Here is an 18,927-nt window from a genome sequence, read left to right as displayed (position 1 = left end):
AAAAAGTAACAGCCACTTTGAATTGCTAGATACTTTTAAATTACCCACCTCTCATTTAGTAGTTTGTCCTGCTCAAGTTTATTATAGTTAATTTAATTTAATAAATCATTTTCGTTAACTTTACTAAATAAAAAACTATAATAAAAAAACTAAAACGATAACTAACTGAAACTGTATTGTGTGTTTACAAAACTAACAAAAACAAACTGAAATTATAGACAAAATGCTCAGTTTATGTAATGACATTCTTGGATGCAGGCGCAGGTTTCAAGGATGTTTAATAAATCCAGGCAAAGGTACAAGGGAATAGGTAAAACTCATAGTCAAAGGCAAAGTTAGATTAAGCAACAAAAGCTATAAACGGCCAGGACCGTGTGGAGTGGCTAGTGTCTAGTGCAGGCAAACAACAACTGACTGAAGTGGAGTGGCAGAATGGGTGATTATATAGGTGTGGACTAATGAGGAGCAGGTGTGTATAGTTAGTATAGGTTGGAGCAGAGCCATATAATAGAAGAGTTGCGTTATTGAGGGGGCACGGAACAGCCCGGTCACGTGATCCCGGAAGCGCTCGGGCGCACAGCTGCGCTCTCATGGAGAGCCTGATTAGGGACCCCAGGCTGTCCCTAATCAGGCTCTCCGTCTTTTTAGCAAATCTAGAACTTCCTGTTTGAGAGCTAGCAAATTTAAGACATCCGGTTGCTTTCAGAATAAAGCGTCGTAAATTAAATAATTATTACATTACATTATTAGTATTATTATTACATTACAGTTATGGTGAAGACACACATTATGTTTCTGTGTAAAAATAAGTAATTAAATAACGTAAAAAAGTTGAAAACTGTATGCCTTTTTCTTTCCATTGAAAGTGTACACTGTTATATTAGCAATGATTAATTAAAAGGTATTTAAATTTGCTAGCTCTCAAACAGGAAGTTCTAGATTTGCCAAAAAGACGGAGCCATGTGGATCAATGCAGTCTGTCAACATCCGGCGCACAAACTGTCCCTAATCGGCGTCCCCAGTAGCGCTAGATGCCGCCATTACGCAGGCCCCATGAAGTCAACGGAGTTTGCAGAACTCTGTTTTTTCTAAGGCTCTGGGTTGGAGATGATGATCTCTGGAATGAGGGCATGGGCGTGGTCCTGACAGTTTAGTTTAGCTGGTTAAGTCCCGCCCCCTACCAGGGCCCAGGAAATTATTCCCCGTTCATTTTCCTCATAGACATTTCAAAAAGTATTTATTTAAAGACCTTTTAAGCCTCGTACAAAGCCAACTCTTGTCGTGACAAATCATGACAACAAACAAAACATTTTGGACCGAACAAATAATTAGAAAGAAGAAAAAAACGGCAGGTTACAGCACTTTTTTTTGTTGTTTTTCTTCTTTGTAATTATTTGTTTGGTCCAAAATATTTGTTTGTTTGTTTTCATGAGTTGTCACAACTCGAGTTAGCTTTGTCCGCGGCGTAATCGTCTTTAAATAAATACTTTTTGAAATGTCTTTGGGAAAAATGCATTGATAATCATTTCCTGGGCCTGGCGTCGTCATGAAAGGGGGCGGGACTGCGACGCTTTATATTCTATAGTACCTGAATACCGGTAGGCCTATACATTTTTAAATGGTATCTTTTGTTGAGTTTTTATTACACAATAGGACTACTTACTCTGACCTTTTTTAATCCTGCACCTGACAAATAACCCAAAATATGAATAAAACTAAAACTAACACTAAAACTAAACCCGCTCTAAAAACTAATTAAAACTAACTGATTTCTTTTTTGTCAAAACTAACTAAAACTAAACTATAATGACAGATCCAAAACTATTATAACCACATGGTCCTGCTTTGACAACAATGTTAATGGATGGATGTGCGAGGCTCAGGCTTCAGGCTTTCTCTTTTCTTTTCTTCTGCTGCATTTCCTAAAACAGTATCTCCTTGTGTGTTTACGCACGCACACACGCACGCACGCACGCACGCGCGCGCACGCACGCACGCGCACACGCGCACACGCGCACACACGTACACACGCACACACACACACACACACACACACACACACAGACTCCACCCTCTGTGCTTTTCATAATAATATATCATCCTTCTGAATAATGCTTTTCTCCCACACTGAATAAAAGAGACCGTCTAATCACCGTTTCATCTCTTAGAGGAGTAGACCTTTATCTAACACCGTATTAACTTTTCCTGCGTTGTCTCTCTCTCCCTTTTCTCACTCACCTCCGTGTGTGCAGTGGATATATGGTCGGTGGGGTGCATTATGGGAGAAATGGTGCGCCACAAAATCCTCTTCCCTGGACGGGACTGTATCCTTAACAGACAGCCTTGATATGTGACTTTATCTGATGGTAACTGTTTTTTTTACTTGTTAATCTCCGAAGCACCTATTGTCTAAAAATGTACAAAAGAATTGCAAAAATGTCAAATACTTTTCCAAACATCTTTTAATAATAATTTAATAAATTAAATTTAAATGTAATAAACGATCAAAATAGCGACATCAGGGTTAGAGTGGTTATAAGCAGTAATTTCAGCATAGAGAAATATGGTTTTTTAACCCATTCTGGGCGGGAACCCCTTTTGGTGTTGCATTATGTAATGCTTTAGCTATTGAACAATAGCAGATCTACAACCTCATAGCGCGGCACCGAGTGCCGCGCTACGAGCTTGTAGGTCTGCTATTTTTGAAGAATCGTGAAAAGTGACATGAAAGTGTTTGAGAACGACTGACATAGAAACATAGCTTTTTCAAGAAAACAGTCAGGATTTAGAAGACATTTGCAGAATCGTTCCCAGGTTAATTTACAATAACAGAACAATAATTAGCATGGCGACTGGATTAGCAACGCGGTGCCTCAGGCGTGCAGGGAATGGACGGTGTTCTTGCTGCATTAGTTACTTACTGGTCAGGGTGGAGCTAGGAGGGATATATAAATGTGTTCTCCCGTTAGCGTTGTGCGCTCCTCTGCTGTCAAGTCACTCCATGTGTGTCATAGGAGGTGGTTGTCTACTCTGCACCCTCCCCCTGGTCTATGGTGGGGGCTGGCAAGCAGTGGCTGGCAACCCCACTTTGGTATTAGTCATGTGATGATTCTTCATTATTATTGACAGCTCCTTTTTCAGCAGTTATATCGAGAAATGTTCTTATTTGAAGACATTTCTTGCCATATATATACAGTATTTTGTTTAAGAAACTGATATTGTCTAAATATGGACTAGTTATGTAAATATCTGCAGTTGTTGTCCCTTATCTGTTGCCCTATATTTCATGGATACACTGTCACACAGTGTTTTCTTCTTACATACATATGTTAGGCATGGTGCTGTAAAAGAGGATAAACAAGGTCTGATTATTGTTTAAAAAAATAAAATAAAATAAAACAGTCCTTTTACTGTAAAAGGACTGTGGATCATCATTGGTTCTGCACCACGATAGATACTGTTGTCTCTATTCAAGATGGTTTGGCATGAACAGAAAGAGGAAAGCTATTTGATGGCATTCCAACCACCCATGATATAATGTGACAGAAGAAATTAGACACAAAATTAGACACGAACGACAGCATTGCTGTGGAAAGTGGCAGGATGAATTGGAGAAATGCATCATCTGGGCAAGGCAACACAGAGTTATGATGTTTTTGTACATAATTATTGCAAATTAATTATAATGAATTACTGATTGCCTTTTACATTTGTTTTATCAGCCTTTGGAGTGGGTACTTGTGAGCAGGCACTCGAACAAAACAATCATTTTGAATGATTCTGTCAGTACTGTACACCTGGCCATAAGTTCACTGTTCCAATACTGAGGTGTAGCTGTAGTTACTCTAACCCAGGGGTTCTCAACGTTTTTGGCCGGGGACCCCCGGAAATGCTTTGGCAATGTCTCGGGACCCCCGCCCCGCCCCCTCCCGACCCCCAATATAAATTGACTGCTACAATAACCTTAAACCATTTTGGGCGGGAACCCCTTTTGGTGTTTTAAGCATTGTTATAATTTAGCTATTGAAAAATAGCAGATCTACAAGCTCATAGCGCGCCACCGAGTGGCGCGCTACGAGCTTGTAGGTCTGCTATTTTTGAAAAATCGTGAAAAAAAAAAAAAAAAGAAAAACTTTTTTATTTATTTATTTTTGAAAATAATTTGGGGACCCCCTAAAATAATTTGGCGACCCCCCGAGGGGTCGCGACCCACGGGTTGAGAACCCCTGCTCTAACCCAAACAAACTCACACCTGGCTGACTTTGTAACATCTCTTTCAGCATCTATACTTCTACTGATCTTTTAATCACGCAATAACATGCATCATACATTAACATTCAGGCATGAAGTCTATTGAATTCCTTGTTTTGTTTTGTGTGGGCGAAGCAACAGTTGTTCCCTCCGATCCCTTATTGTTGGCGTTCTTTTGGCAGGAGGAGCTCATTTCCCTTTCTCTCCTTCCTTTGCTCGCGCACTATGAATATTAATGGTCCGTTGTGCTAATTAGAGCATCTGCGGAGAGCTGCCTATGTGTGAGGGGATGTACAATATACCCTGAGGTAGAAACACTGCTGTGCGTGTGTGTGTGTGCGTGTGCGTGTGCGTGTGCGTGTGTCCTCCTCGATTTGTTAAAGATGGAGTGCCGTGATTCTTTCCACTCTAAAACATGATCATCAGGTATTATATAATTTAGAACTTCTATTATATAGAAGTGTACAGTATTTGTTAAAATTATGTTTCTTATGTGGACACGCCCACCAGTTCATTAAGTATGCCTGGTTTGCCTGGTGGGTGGTGATGGGTGATGAATCCACCTGAACTGAAGCCGCACCAACAGCTTTGTATGATAATTGATAAAGGGGGAGGGGTTAGGGGAGGGGATGATATTGTGATGTCACTATATCACTGTTCTTTTTCATTGGCACGTTTGACTGTCAAGGTTTCAGCCTCCAGGAAGAAACCCTAAATACAAAGGGAAGACATCATTGCACATAATAACCACACCTAGATGAAGAACTGCCACCTCATAAACACATGAAAAACTAAAAAAAATGGGAAAATCACGGCACTGAGGCACTCCATCTTTAAATTACCGCCTTACTTCGCAATACACCTAATATCACTGTCATATCACTGTCATAATGTGAAGGACCGCGCCTAAGTCTTTGCATTGGCCATGCCCATGAACCCAAACGAACAGATTTTTGGCCTGACTGCAAAGAACAGGTCACAAATGTGTAGTGTTGACAATATGCATGTGTGTGTGTGTGTGTGTGTGTGTGTGTGTGTGTGTGTGTGTGTGTGTGTGTGTGCAGTGGACATGTGGTCAGTTGGATGCATCTTTGGAGAGGTGATAAGAGGAACAGTGCTGTTCCCTGGAACTGACCGTATCCTTATGCCTGTCCCCAAACTCCACTCCAGTGGTTCTCAAGGTGGGGTCCAGGGACCCCCAGGGGTCCTTCATGATTTATCTGATTACCCCCTAAAACCCCGTAAGGTTCTAGGGGGTTCTATGGGGTTCTCAGGTAAATCATTGGTCTGTGGCCTATACCAAACGGGGGGTCTTTGAAATTAAAACGTTTGAGAACCACTTGTACTACTAATATATACAAGAGTTGAATTTACACCCAGAACTTTGACTCCCTCTTTTGTTCACAGTGCACACCCGATTTTCCCCTATTCCACCAGAGGGATTCGTGCACATGTAAAATCATATCAAAAAGTATACCATCTGAAACTGGGTGAATCCAGCAAAGTGCTTCACAACCATGGATAAAACATCCTGTATATAAGAACCTCTCTCTCTCTCTCTCTCTCTCTCTCTCTCTCTCCCCATTGTGTGCACAGCCAAAGTGCAATGGAGACTAAGGGAGAGGTGGCAGTGTGTGACTGACGTTCCAGTAAGATGAGGTAATGGGGGGGCTTGCTGGCGGTGCTGGCAGCCTCCCACCTCTACTGGCAGTGTCTGTGAGAAGGCAGGATGGGGATAGTGAAGGATGTTTGAATGGGATGAGGGGGTGCATGCGTACACAAGCGCCCACACGCGCACAGCCGTACAAGCCAACATGCACGCACGCACACGCGCGCGCACACAGACACAAACACACACACACACACACACACACACGCATGCACGTTCTTGAATGCAACTGTCTTGAATCAACTTACATACGCACGCACACGTGGACAAATGGATTGACGGACGGACACGCACGCACGTGCTCACTCAGTTTCCGTGCAATGCAAGCGCGCACACAAAATGATTGTCTATCCATGTGGGTCCTGCTTTGTTGTAAGATGCTAATCACTCACATTAGTCTAATGTGCAGCTGAATTCATCTCTCATTTGTGAGACTATCAGTGGGTTCATCGTTGGGACATCTTTGAGCTTTTGGCCAAACACAGGATGTGACATCTTTAGGATGTCTGCAAACAAGACACACGCAGGATGTCTGGCTTTTTATGGCACTTTAACCAAGTGGTTTTCAACCCTTTTCATATCAAGGTCCATTATTTATTCAGCATTTCCACGGACCACCATTTCATGACATTTAGCATGACCCAAAACTAAAGGATATTTTGTTATCATTGGATAAGATTTTTGGAGAGATTACAGGCAAACATTGATCAAAATAACAATTATTCTACATTCTCTAATTGTGTAAGACAGGGGTGCCGAAAAGGTTGATCGTGATCTACCAGTAGATCACAAATGCTGTGCAAGTATAGATCACATGACAAAATGGCATCACTTGAATTAAGGTAACTTGATTGATTGACATCAAAAATGGCATGTGAACCCACAATAATGTTGCGCACAAAAATCAATAGCATTACAAAAGTCTGTTTGTCTTATATTTATAACGCCAACACCACTATTCCAAAGGCCCTCAGATAACCTTTTAAACTATTTTCAACAATGTCCTCTTGACAGTTGAGACTGATTTCAGGACACTGTGTTGTTGCGCCAGCTAGCCTACTTTAAAAATGTTGCTTGCTAATCGGTGCATGTGTTTGGTCCGACGTATACTACTAACATTCCGACAGGCATTTAGTCCGACACCCTACCCCAAACCTCACTTGGAAGCCACGGGTGAGTCTTAACCATAGAGTATATAAAAGGATAGAGACTGAACTGGCGCGAAGCTCCGCCCCCCCCCAGCTATTCATGTCAGGTCTTAACCAGCAACGCATGTCGGGAGGCTTATATACTCTATGGGCGGGAGCCACGGGTGAGTCTGTAACCAGCCACGCATGTGTCTTAACCAGCAACGCATGTTCTGAGCCACGGGTGAGTGTTAACCAGCCACATCTGTTGTCGGACTGTGGCATGTCGGACTGTTAGACCAACGTATGCGCCCCCTTGCGGAGCTATACTGTACTATTCCAAAAAAGTAACTGAGCTACACTACATAGCTAGCTAAGTTACTTAGTAAGTAAGTCATTTGTTAGTTACATTTCAGCTATTTTGTACGTGATGCGGTTGGTAATGTGGCTGTCATGTTATGACATTAAATAACATAACATAATAACATAACATCAGAATGAATCTACTGTGGTATTTTATGTTGATGTGCCACTGAAAATGTGAGTGCATTAGGCAGCTGTGTGTATGTGTTTTCCTTAACCGCACCCCTCACTCCAGACATTGACCAGTGGAACAAGGTGATTGAGCAGCTAGGTACACCCACACCTGAATTCATGAAGAAGTTGCAACCCACCGTGAGGAACTATGTGGAGAACCGGCCAAAGTACGCTGGTCTCACCTTCCCAAAACTATTCCCTGACTGTCTGTTCCCTGCTGACTCCGAACACAACAAACTCAAAGGTGAGAACCTGTAAAACTGCTTGGCACAGTACCATTTTGAGGTACTTTTACTAATTGAGATCTTGTAGATCTGCTATTTTGGAAAAAAGCTTGACAACCTTTGGAAAATGTGAGTACTTTTACTCCAATTTAACACTAATGGTGTGTATTGATCTTAACCCTTTTTCCCTTCATTGTCAATGGCATTTAATGTTTCTCAAAAATCACACCCGTGTGAAGTGAGGGGCGCTCTTATCATCGTACACATCGTCATACTGTACATCATCATATTCCGGCCAATCAGAATTTGCGTCCTCACCTTCGTCTTCAATGTTTGTGCTTACACAGACACTCAATTAAAATTGTCTAAAGGCTAAACTTACAGAATGCACCTTTAAACTGGAGCTATAATTATATATATAGCAGTGCAATAAATATCCTTAAAACTATATGCTGTGTTGCACTGACCATGTGAATGACTTTCCTTATTATAACGTACGTTCATACTATCATACTAAATGTAGAGCCTAAAATGATGATACTTTTCTACGTACTACGAGTACTTGAACCATTGCAGATGTATTGATGCCTTCTTCTGTGCATATGGTTGTGTGGTTTTGTGATCGAGACTTATTCAATAATTCAAGCATGGAGCTTGTGAGATATATAGCCACAATCAGTGTTGTTTTTGGCAGAAGATTTAGATTTTAGTTTTAGTCGTAGTCCCTTGAATAGTTTTCATTTAGTTGTCACATTTTAGTCACCCGGAATGTTTTAGTGTTAGTCTAGTTTTAGTCGACTAAATATCATAAGATTTTAGTCGACTAAATCAACTGTAGATTTAGTCGACTAAAATGTGTTTTGGCGGGCCTTGATGCCGTCATAATGACTGTTTTTACTCTTGCTGAAAATAGCAGATCTACAAGCTCACAACGCGTCACAGCGCGACGCGTTGTGAGCTTGTAGATCTGCTATTTTCAGCATGCAACTAATTGTAAAATGACTTATACTGGATATCTTGTCCACTAGTCCCTCCCTAACATTTTAGTCTAGTTTTTATTTGTTGACGAAATTGTCAGTATATTTAGTCTTAGTTTCAGTCATCATAGCTTAGTTTTCATTTAGTTTCGTCAGTGGAAAAAGGCAGTCTTAGTTTTAGTCGACGAAAACAACACTGGCCACAATGCAGAATCAGTTATGATAATAATCCAATGCACTGGATGGGAAAACTGAAATAGATTGAGAACAATATTGAGTGTTAACTTAACTACCTAGAGAATAGGTTGAACCAAAACACCTCCCCGACTCATTTGAGATTAGAGGGATGTTTATTATGGTAGGCAGCCCATTTCTAAATGTGGAAAATCCAACCAAGAAGATAATGAATACCGTATGCTCCACTGCGCTCGCATCAAAGCCTTTATGTGGTAAAACTCTCAGCTAGGAATCACTTGTACTCTGGCTGCCTGCGCCGCATGCTGGGATCTCGGTGGTAAAGGAAACACACCCACTGAGAGAGAGAGGGAGGCGGGGGAGGAGTGGAGATATCACAAGGTATCATTTTGTATTGAAGACCTACAGTATCAGGCTATGGATTTTATGAGTCGAATGTAAGGAAGAGGAAGCAGTCGTTAAGTGTGGTCGTACTGAACTGTTGGAGGACGAGGAGAATAAGAGAGTGTTCAGGCATTCTGAAGTACAGTGGAGAGAGAGAGGGGTTCCAGAAGAGAGAGAGGGGTCCCAAATCCCTGCGTGGCCAGGGGAGATATTTCCTATCCTAGTAGGAGTAGGAACGCCACCTCCAACCACAGATGTGCTAACGTACATTGCTGTCGTGCAGAAACCCCTCAGAAAATCGTCTATTTTTGTCCTACACAAACACAAATTCCCATTGACAATGAATGGAGAATTTACGTCATATGTAGACGAGCAAATTGGCTATTTCGGTCCTACACAAAGTAAATTCCCATTAACAATGAATCAATAGATGACTTCACACAGGTGTGAATTGTTTTATTTAAATCCTGAAAAAGTTGAACATATGAGGTTTCCATCCGACAGAGATGATATGTTATATATAGTATTATTAACATACTTATATAGGCTACTACACCATACAGATTGGTAGAAATTATTCATTAAATTCATCCTTTGTTTTTTCTGTTTTGTTCCGTTTTTCCAACCGCAGCCAGCCAGGCCAGAGACCTGCTGTCTAAGATGTTGATCATTGACCCTGCTAAGCGGATATCTGTGGACGAGGCCTTACAGCACCCATACATCAACGTGTGGTACGATCCCGCTGAGGTGGAGGCGGTGAGTTGCCCTGTTGCTTTTCTGGGGGTGTGTCAGCATTTATTGATGCTCAGAGTGCATTTGTACAGGTTTCAGCCAGCCATATTGACAATAAATAGTCGGCTAATCACAGGTGTTGTCAATGATACTATGGAGTCTTTTGAGCCAACATGTACAATGGCAGCACCAATTGACTCGGTTTGACCTGAACCTACTATTTCATGTCAAAATGGCTGTTGTGAAAAAAGTCTTGTAGGTGGATGACCACATAACAAATTCACTCTCTTACCCTGATCTTCGTTTGTTTAAAGCTTTGTGACCCCTAGACAGCACTTACACACTAAAATAATCAGTGTTAATTTGAATACCCGTTTATGAAAATTAACCATTAGAAATAAAATACATCAATAATATCCCTCCCAAAAAACAACAACATCATTATCATTTTGAAATAATTATTTTAATAATTTTGTCGGGGCGGCAGGATTCAGGTTTTGCAAGACGTAAGCTGATGGCAGCAATTATCCATAAATATATTCTTGCAACATAGTAACACGATAGCGTTATCATGTTTGCTGACTTCTGCCTTATACAGTATAGATGTAAAATAACAAACCTTGTGTACTGTAACAGGTGTTGTACAGGGGCGACATCTAGTGGCTGAATGTTGTCTAGTGCCCCTTTAACTTCTGAGTGCACACATGTAACCAACATACAATTTTGTGAAATGAGCACTCGGTTACAAACGGTACTTAAAATGGACAATTTTTCAATTGACCACTGTCTATCCGTACTATATCTAGTTCCACACACATTCAGGGTAGTTCACATTCTGATTCATAATTATGGAAAACAAGCATGATGTCTCAGTTCTGTTGTTGTAGTTAACCTTCCTCCAAATACCAGCGACTACTTACTAAGCTAGCTAAGGATGTGGGTGATTGGTTATTATATTAATGCATTTCCATGTTAGCACTTAAGGCTATATGTGATGTATTTTGGCCATCAATGGCATTTCTCCTTCAACACATTTTCTGCTGTTTTCCCCCCCTCTCTTAATATCATTTCATGCTGATGAAGGCAAGAGATCTCGTCCAAATATCCATGGTAAATAGCCACCGCCCGACATCAAGGAAATATCTCATTCTGTGGGCATAAGACACATTTTATGTGCTTTATGTTAAAGGAAAATGTGTCATATTGTCATCCTAAATCCCATGGTTTTGATGTGAGGAGATCTGTATATTGTGGTGTATATCTCTGCGAAATGTTGACATTGCAAAACAATGATGATCACAGTGATCACAATATTGACCATGTAGATTGTAGAATGTACCGGTAAGTGTTTATAATATGCCTTTTGCACCAGAAACATTACATTGGCTAGCCTCCACCGAAAACGTGTGAATTTGGAAGCGGGTCATAAATGATTCCATCCATTTGACGAGCGAGGCCATCGGCTCCTCTGTACCACTCGATGGCATAGTAGTGGCTTGCCTCAAGGCTTTCTTGTTGGGGTGCCTGCCTTGTTGTCAAGAGTTTGAAAAGTCACAGCCTTGACATATACGTGACAAATACATAGAAGATATAGGGCATTCTTTTGCCACACTTTAAAAATGATCTCCTCACTGACTAGAACAATGCCTTTTAGGTTGAAAATCAGCACATTTCCCTTCAAGTGATTATTGTAAAACAGAATATTACTCATCAGTAGGACATGAATGTAACCAAGTGTACAGTATAAATGTCAATGATCAATGATTCAGAATGCATGCAACCTTTCTTCAAATTATTGTTACCAAACTAAAGTAATTGGCTAGTGGTAATTATAATTATTTCCATATTTTAAACATGATTAAGTCTGTGTGATTCATGTCTTACGTACTTTAAAGGCCAAGACTGTTATCACATTACAATTACATACTACCAAACTGTATAGATTTGAATACATTTCTTTGAATATACATCCAGTCCACTACATCTACTGTATAATTGTCACCCCAAGCTAAAACCCTCAGCATTCATTTATCCATTTATAACTCATACAAATCATGTAACCAAATGGACCCTTACGTGTCCATTTGATGTCCTTTGTACACTCCCAGAGTTAAATGAACGCTCAGGATCTTTACTGTATATCCGTGTGGTCCTGTCAGTGAATCCAACTCAATGTTTATAAAAGGTGCAAAATTTGCTGGCGCAAAATTAGCTGGACAGAAAAATGAAAAACATTGAAATGGAATAGAGAGGCTGCTGGAGTGGTGCTCCGGTGGCGCAGTGGTTAAGTACCTGCCCACCCCTACAGAGTGTGTGGGTTTGAATCTACCACGGTACATCTGGCTTTGTCGGGAGTCTATAATGAACACAATGCACACATAACTCTTCCTATACTTCGGGGCGCTTCCCTACTTCCTTCACGGGTGTTACCGATGATACTTATTAAGGCTCTGTTCCATTTAGGAGTGGTTCTCAAATGTTTTATTTTCAAGGACCCCCATAACTCTGAGAGTGTACAAAATGGAACCAACTGGACCCTTACGGGTCCATTTGGTTCCATTTGTACACTCTCAGAGTTACACACCCGTACCCATTTGGAACTCACTCAAGGACACTTTGAGACCCACTGGTGTAGCAGAGTGAGCCAATGTGCACAATAGCAGCACCCTGACTCTGTTTGGCCAAAATGGAACAGAGTCTTAATTAGTATCATTATGTAACACCTGTGAAGGAAGTAGGGAAGGGGCCCAAGTTCTTTCCAAAATGGCGTGCGAGCATATATAGCCCATTGGCCCGTGTTCAGGGAGGGTGATATTTGTCGCTGCACGTATACTCTGACAGGCTGGGGCGGCACCTGTTAGCAGGGAGCGTTGTACGGGAGGAGTAGGACGGAGGCTCAGGGACAAATTAGCCATTGGGCCAGTGGGGCCGTGGCCCAGGGGCCCTTGGCTCTCAGGGGCCCTTCAGGGAAATTGGACCGCACGGTACTGGGTTTGAAGCCCTGAAAGGGGCGTCTGGGGCTCTTCATTGGCCATTGATTTTGTTAAATTTAGGTAAAAAATATTTTATGGGGGGCCTGTCCTACTGGCAGGTGAGCCAGTAGGACACAACAGCAGTGACAAATGTGTGTGGGGAGGATATCAAGTGTAAAGATATCAAGGGTGGGCCTGGGCCGGTCCAGGCACCTTGGTTGGTAATCCAGCATGACAGTGCGAGTCCTGATCCCGACGAACCTTGCTGTGTGTCCCCCCCCCCCCCCTCTCTCCCCGTTTCCTGTCAAGCTACTGTATCTATCAATAAAAAGGCAAAAAAGCCCCAAAAATATCGTAAAAGAAAAAATATATATATCAAGAGGGATTTTAATGAACAAATAGTGTATTAAAGCTCGATATGTCGTTTGTATGATGAATAATCAAGGCTATTAACTGCTCATTTTATTTCATTCACCTCAAATTGTTTTCATTCTAATTGACAAGTCTTGGAATTCTGTTTTCTTACAGCGTCAGAGTGCTCTACTGCCACTGAATGTGACATTTTGTGTCATAATTCAAATAGTTGACAAAAGTACTGCAGTAACTGTTTGAAATCCCTGTATTAGTACTAGTTTGTGAATGAATATCAATATCAATATCAATACATTTTGAGGATTTCATTTTGCATATTCTGAGGATGATGCATTGTGACTGCACCCACTCACAGTACTTCCACAGTAGTTGTAACGTTTTGACCAAAGCAGTTTTGTAACGGGGTTGTTCATTTTTGGATGCCTTTTCAGAACATTCTGGGACTACAGTATTTAGTTGTCTAGTGATATCAGTGTATCGAATTTCATTTTTTTTAACTACTTGAAACAACTACGTTTATTCTGTGACGTGTGGTTCGTCAACCAAGCCAAATCTAAATGTGTTCTGTATTCTCTTCTCTCCAGCCTCCACCTCAGATCTATGACAAGCAGCTTGATGAGAGAGAACATTCCATTGATGAATGGAAAGGTAATGTTGGCAAACTTGGCATGTAGTCCAGTAATAATGTAATTTGACCTCAATCTAATTGCAAAAAAACCAAACTCAGCTGATTTAGCATCTTCAATATATCCTGAATAACAGAAAAAATATTGCCTGGAATTGTCTGAGGGGAAAGTGTTGAAAATGGCCTGTACAGTATGGCCACCATTGACATCCTATTATAAGGCAATCTTTTTAAAATGTCCTTATGCTTTAAGTAGCATGTGACATATCAAACTAGGGGGTTTTCATGATGCTGAAGCCATTCCAAGCATTAGTTTTGCACAAAAACACTCATTGGGCTAGATTTTGCCATAGCAACTTGCTCAAATGTGATGATGTCAGCACATTTGATCAGCTGAGTTAGTTTTTTTTGCAATTAGATTGAGGTTGACCCTGTATTTTCCATAGATTTCCTATACTAATGGGAAAACTCATTATATTAGGTGGTTATACTAGTTCAAACACGGGGATATGTTATGTTATGCAGACTTGAGTAGGGATGGAGCTCGAAACCCGATACACGAAAAGACCCGATAACAAGCTTATTGAGTACCCGGTATCAATAAGCTTTGGACTTTATCAAGCCTGTTATCGAGCATAGCGGCCCACATGACGTCATGTTTAAACAATCAAGACAAGAGGCGATCAAGAAATACATCCGAGTCAAATGGAATTTGTTCTCGTTCCATTCACACTCTTCTGGACTGTTACTATGTTTTGAATGCTTTTCTTTTCCTTGACAGAACTAATATACAAAGAGGTGATGAACTTTGAGGAGAGAACGAAGAATGGCGTCGTGAAGGGACAGCCTTCACCTTCAGGTACTCTCAGTCCATAGCCCTAATCGCTCTGTAAGTGAACCTACTATAATAACTTTATGGAGTTATTACTCTTGTAACCAAAGAAAAAGCACTGTGCCCATTGCCCATATGTCTCTGTCTCTTTTCATCTTGTTTGTTTGATTGCAAATTTGTGCAACGCTATAATGTATGTAAGGTTAATTTACACACTGCATTACAATAGCAATGTTTTGAACATTTGTGCCTATAGCTATTGAACTTGTCGTAGTAAATTGTAAATAAATGACACACTAGTCTGAGCTACAGACGAGAGGCTGGTCTGCATTTATGCAAGCGTAGAACAGTTCCATAGCTCTAATGAAGGCATTAGAGCTATGGACCAGAGCTAATGTTTATCTATGTTTGGACATTTCATGATTTAAGGTTGGGGTCCTGGATCAAGTACAGTATACTGTCTGACTGTCTGTGCTGTAGTTAGTCTGCTCTTAATGGCATTCCACCCGTTTTGGAAAGTGAGTGTAATTCTCACACTTTGCCACATGAGTGCAGTATTGGTCATAGTGGAGTGAATCACTGCTTAAATGGGCCACACAGAATCCAGTGCTGAAAACAGCTGCCTATAGTGCATGTTAACCTCCCTGGGATTCCCTAACATTTGAGTGTTGACTCAGGAAAGGGAATGTGTGTTGCTAGTGTGCTTCACCTTTGTTCCTATTGCAGCCATTCATGGGAACTGTTGAATGTTGCTTGTGTGTTCAGTTTAGGTTAGATTAACCCACAAGAGAAGATCGTTTTGCTCAGGTCAATGCACAGGCCTATACATTCAAGACAAGACAATACATATACGTTAATCCTTTGATTAATCTATTATATCTCTGTCTCTCTCTTTCTCCATCATTTGTAATCAAGCACATGCTGAGACTAGTCGACGCAGTACTGTAATGCAATGTTTTTCAGGATATTGCAGTGCTGTGCAGTACTGATAATTTGTAAAAAGCTGAAAAATGACCTACATGACTTAAGTCACATGCAGTGCAGCGTAGTATTGCCATGCAGTGAGTCAATCCAATGTATTGCAGTGCAAGGGCTGGCAGTATGATTTGATTTTAGAGTGGTTGTTCAGTAACAAGGGTCTATTTTGTCTGCTGCTCATTGCTTTTGTTTCATCACTTCCAATTTCACTTGTTTATCCTGTATCGTATCCTGTATGCGTTATCTCTCCTCATTGGATGAAATTGGTATGTCAAATGTTCTCTATAGGCCTACTGAAGTTCTGGAGAGACCACTGTGACTGAACAAACAATGCACTTAAAGCAATCAAATAGGAGACAAAGACAAAAGGGGTCTTCCTGGGCCGAGAGTGAGCGAGTGCATTTCCTTCTGCTTGAGCAGAAGGACAGTACAGTACAGTACAGTACAGTACAGTACAGTACAGTACAGTACAGTACAGTACAGTACAGCCCAACCGATGACAAGATTTTTGGATGATTCGAAAAACAATACAGTGGTGCTCATCGGACCCGAACCTTAAAGCCTGATTCATACTTCGCCGCAAGACAGCGCCCAGACAAAAATAGACGACCTACAAGCTCATAACGGGTCGACTCGTTTTGTGTCAGGGTATATTAATTAACAGACAGCAGAGTAGCATCCAAACAAACAGGCAAAGGTTCAAATCAAAAGTCAAAAGGTTTATTAAACTAACGTTTTTTTGAATCAACTGGGCAGACCCAAACCCTAAACAACAACAACAATATACCTTATACAGAGCACAAACACAAAATTCGCAAACCACACTGGAACAACAAACTAACAGACACTTAACAAAAAGCAGGCATATAGACAGAAACCTAACTGGAAACAGGTGAACACGAAACATTACACAGGCTTTCAACTTCCCATTGCAATTAGAACTGCAGACTCACTCCCAATCTTCCGCTGTAGTCTAAAGACTCACCTCTTCAGACTAGCACTTGCCGTAGCACTTGCCCTAGCCTCAACGACCTTGCAGGCTTATGCAAACGCTGAAAATGTAATTTAGAATTTCGATAACATAATCAGAATCAACTTTATTGTCACATCACGGTTTTACAAGTAAAACAGTGGGTGAAATTTGTTTTTGTGGGAAAACAGGTGACATATTAGCAATAACCACTGGGTGGAGGGACAAAACAGGTAACAATTACAATGGAAGACAGGAAACACAAGGCCGTTACTACAAAATAAACACAGGAACATGACAGTAAACTACAACCTGAATACACCACAGAAAACCGGAAACAAAAAAAGATCACTACAAAATAAAATACAAGGTGACAAATCCTGATAGTTGTGAGCTTGCAGGTCGGCTGTTAACGAGTATGGTGCTGGCGTGGATAAATGAGGCAGAATTCTCTGTGTTACATCCCAAACACACTGTGATCGTGCTGCATTTGTAGTTGTTATTGGTGTTTTCTGTTGTTATCTATCGTGGTTTGTTGATTGTTCTGCCGTCTGTCCCTAGACTGAACCTTGTACCTTGTAACTCCTTCAGTGGTGAAAAGTAACTACATTTACTTAAGTACTGTACTTAAGTACCATTTTGACCTGAGATCAGATTCTAAAAATGTCTTCTAAATCCCGACAGTTTTCTGAAAAAGCTATGTTTCTGTGTCAGTCGTTCTTCGATTTTTCAAAAATAGCAGACCTACAAGATCATAGCGCGCCACTCGGTGGCGCGCTATGATCTTGTAGGTCTGCTATTTTTGAAAAATCAATCAAACAATAATTTAACTCTTGAGAGTGTGAAATGAAACCAAATGGACCCGCAATAAGGATCCATTTGGTTTCATTTTATGCTCTTATCAGTTACAGATCTATAAGGGTCCACTTGGCTCCCTAACTATCCATCTTCTAGCTGGGACCACCTGGAACCCCCTCAAGGACTGCTGGTGGTTCCCGGACCACTGGTTGAAAACCACTGACTTACAGTAAAACATGCGAGTGTCCTTTGTTTTTCCACCAACTGAACCCCCCGCGCTGCCGTTGTATTCCCTCAGCACAGGTGCAGCCGTGAACAGCAGCGAGAGCCTCCCTCCCTCGTCCTCCGTCAACGACATCTCATCCATGTCCACCGACCAGACCCTGGCCTCCGACACCGACAGCAGCCTGGAGACCTCCGCAGGACCCCTGGGGTGTTGCAGGTGACTAGCCGCCTGCCTGCGCAACCCCACGTTCTTCCGAAGGTGAAGAAAGAAAGAACCCCCCCCATACATAGGAAACCAACCTACTGCTACACTATACCCCAACAAAAGAAAAATGACTGACGGAAATACGACAACAACAACAACAACAACAACTAAAAATACAAATAAATGATACGAAAATATGAAAATGGGTATGTCGAGAACAAAAACGGACTTAAGGAAACGTGTAGAATAACGAAATGACGAAAATCTAAAGCCTGCGCATTTTCATTCAAAAAAAGAAACAAAAAAATGGTACTGACGCTCAATTAAATGAGCTGAGATATATGTTTATGAACTTCTAGTTGCTTTGCTTATATCTCCCCACCCCTATTGTACATGGCATCAACAATGCTTAAAACTGGCATCTTTCTGTAAAGTGTATATTGACTGGCTGCTGGTCTTCTAATCCCCTACACAAGCATCTATGCTTCAGTCAATGTGACAAGGTGGGCTGCCATTTTATTCACCAACACTGTAAACTTCCATTCACTTTCATCCCCCAACCCTGTCTCTATAGGGGTGTCCCCAGAGGCTCTCCTTCCTGTCCCCATCCAACACATGTCACCCCTAATGTGAGGTTGCCATATTTGTGTGTTTGTGTGTGACTATTCCATCCACCAGGGTATGTATTTTGCTTTGAAGCAGACCCTGTCTTTACTTGTAAATAATGTAATTGTGTACAGCTGAGGGGCGCAGAGTGGGACCGATGGCCAGTACACTGGGAGTTCTCTGACGAGCGCACCTTGCCACATCGTTGCTTTCCACCTTAGTTTGCCCCTGCGTGTAGCTATAGATCT

The 18,927-nt window shown here is 41.3% G+C and overlaps 1 protein-coding gene across 6 annotated transcripts in view; it reads left to right on the top strand.

Moving 5' to 3' along the window:
- The window catches only part of mapk10 (mitogen-activated protein kinase 10), a gene marked incomplete at its 5' end in the record, with an annotated part of 44,711 nt that extends 26,170 nt beyond the window's left edge, over nucleotides 1-18,541 (top strand). The window contains 7 exons of one of the 6 annotated variants that reach the window (XM_079524258.1): nucleotides 2,253-2,324; nucleotides 7,646-7,828; nucleotides 9,996-10,120; nucleotides 11,180-11,206; nucleotides 14,025-14,088; nucleotides 14,847-14,924; nucleotides 17,947-18,541. In XM_079524258.1, the coding sequence (XP_079380384.1) occupies nucleotides 2,253-2,324; nucleotides 7,646-7,828; nucleotides 9,996-10,120; nucleotides 11,180-11,206; nucleotides 14,025-14,088; nucleotides 14,847-14,924; nucleotides 17,947-18,089 (692 nt within the window). In that variant the 3' untranslated portion in view covers nucleotides 18,090-18,541. Of the gene's footprint in view, nucleotides 1-2,252; nucleotides 2,325-5,315; nucleotides 5,388-7,645; nucleotides 7,829-9,995; nucleotides 10,175-11,179; nucleotides 11,207-14,024; nucleotides 14,089-14,846; nucleotides 14,934-17,946 lie in introns of all 6 variants that reach the window. The other 5 variants (XM_079524263.1, XM_079524259.1, XM_079524261.1 and 2 more) reach the window with 5 other exon arrangements.
- Between the last annotated feature and the right edge of the window lie 386 nt (nucleotides 18,542-18,927).

Source organism: Electrona antarctica (assembly GCF_951216825.1).
Source record: "Electrona antarctica genome assembly, chromosome: 16".
Taxonomy (NCBI): domain Eukaryota; kingdom Metazoa; phylum Chordata; class Actinopteri; order Myctophiformes; family Myctophidae; genus Electrona; species Electrona antarctica.
Note: the sequence above shows the minus strand (reverse complement) of the source record. Positions and strands in the feature narration are given on the sequence as shown.